This window comes from Mastomys coucha, chromosome X (genome assembly GCF_008632895.1).
Source record: "Mastomys coucha isolate ucsf_1 chromosome X, UCSF_Mcou_1, whole genome shotgun sequence".
Classification (NCBI taxonomy): Eukaryota; Metazoa; Chordata; class Mammalia; order Rodentia; family Muridae; genus Mastomys; species Mastomys coucha.
Genome location: NC_045030.1, coordinates 153139939 through 153141925, shown reverse-complemented (window position 1 = coordinate 153141925; position 1987 = coordinate 153139939). Strand labels below are relative to the sequence as shown.

The 1987-nt window shown below is 41.9% G+C and overlaps 1 protein-coding gene across 1 annotated transcript in view; it reads right to left on the bottom strand.

The window, feature by feature from the left end:
• The window catches only part of Sh3kbp1 (SH3 domain containing kinase binding protein 1), a 359863-nt gene that overhangs the window by 155065 nt on the left and 202811 nt on the right, over positions 1–1987 (bottom strand). The window contains 1 exon segment of the mRNA XM_031370222.1: positions 11–186. Within this exon segment, the coding sequence (XP_031226082.1) occupies positions 11–186 (176 nt within the window).

Here is a 1987-nt window from a genome sequence, read left to right as displayed (position 1 = left end):
CATTTTCCACTTCAATCGACCTTGGCCTTAGTTTAATTGGCTTGTCTTTGAAAATGTCTCCAAACCCCACTCCTTTAACTTTCTTGGGCTGGATGGCTGCAGTTGCCATGGTCCCGTTGGCACCTTCGGACTTGGTACTGCTGGAGTCACCTCCATCACTCTCGGAGCCTGTGGTTTCTCTTAAGCCTGTCAACGGTGGGGATGAGGAGAGAGAGAGAGAGCTCAGAAATCAGCCAGAGGCCACAATAAAGAACTTCCCAGTTGGCCAGAAGCCATCTCTCACAGTGTGCCTGGGCTTCTGTACTCACGGTGTTGAGTGTGCTGACTCAGGCTGTCTCGGAGTTTTGTTTGGTCTTCCTACCCCAGACTTTAATTTTAAGCACTGAATCAAAATAGCTTTTCAGAAACTCTACCTTCTTTGTATATGTGACATTTCACATGCTTCAGCCAAAGCCTACTTCAATCCAAAAATTTTCCCCATGGCTTGTATAACACCAACCCTCCCTGCCCATAGCTGACCTTCCCACTCAGTCACTACCAATACTGTACCTCTAAACTCTGATTCGTGTCAATTAGGAACTAGTAATGAAAGTATCATTTTCTAAAGGGGAACTATAAAGCTAAAAGTGATTTAAACAAATTAGCAATTAAATCACACAAAATCATGACTGCCAACGACTTAAATCTCTTTGGATGGCTTCACAGGGAATAAATGCATACAGGCATGTTCCTCTAAGGAAGCATTAAACCAAACTTGACATTAAGACAGCATTTGCTAGCAAGATGGTAGTGCTTGTTAATGATGGAAAAAAATACTGCCTTCCCAGAGGCCAGAATCCCAACCCCAGGGTTCTTTCTTCTTCCTCTAACACCACCATCTTCCCAAAGCAGAATCTGTTTCCAAAGAAAGCACACTGGGATCATGACACATTCCCTAGAACCTCTTGTGCTGTGTGTTGGAAGGTATAAGAGAGTTATTATCAGCAAGACAACACCAACATTTACCTCCCCAGATGTTTGTCCCTAGGCTCTGCCCACACTCATGGTTCTAAAACAGAGACTTTATTTGAGTCCACTTCATTTCAGGACATATATTCTTCCTTTAGTGTCAGGACATTAATTATAACAGCAAAGGGCAGTATTCAAATGATATTTTTGGAATACTAAGTTCTGTCATTAAACTGTATCTTTAAGGTTCTAGATGTGTAGAATAGGTAGCTTTTTGACTATTTTAGTCTGTATCTCCTGATACAGATACAATGCCTTTAAGGTGAAAGAATGCCACCGAATTTTGCTAGTGGCCAATAGTATATTAGCTTCCTGTGACCACCTAGTCCATAGGAACAATATACCAAATAATTGCTCACATGCAATACCATAAAATGTTGAAGCCATTTATTGTGAGGAGGTGCCAGAGTGGGAAGAACCTGCTAAATGCAAACTGGTAAATATAGAAAGGTTGTTATAGATTGCTAACAACTTTCAGATTCAAACCTTAGAACAATAGTTTCCTTTGTTGCTGCCATTTTCCATAGAGCAGTATTTCTAAGCCAACAGGGTGGGGGAGGAAGAAGGTTGCTGGTGCACATTTTAATTAACTAAAGCACGGCATTTGTGAGCAGAAACACAGGACAGAAGAAGGAGGGGGCCAGCTGCACGTTACAGGACTGGATTGGAGTGTGCAAACATGGCGAACCCCCTGGATTAGCTATCCATTCGTGTGTTTATCTACTCATTGTTTCTGGGAATACTAATGCTGGAGATATAATTTGGGAGTCTAAATATTGTGTCATTTCCCCTTTAACATGTTCTTATTTTGCCGTATGGATTCTTCCTATGTGATAAATGGCTTGCATATTCTTCTTGTGTTTGGAAAGAACCAATGAGGGTGAAAGAAAGAAATAGTAGGAAGAAACCACATCATCAACCTCCCATCACCACCATCACTTCCCATCACTACCGCCACTACCACCCCTACCACCACCAC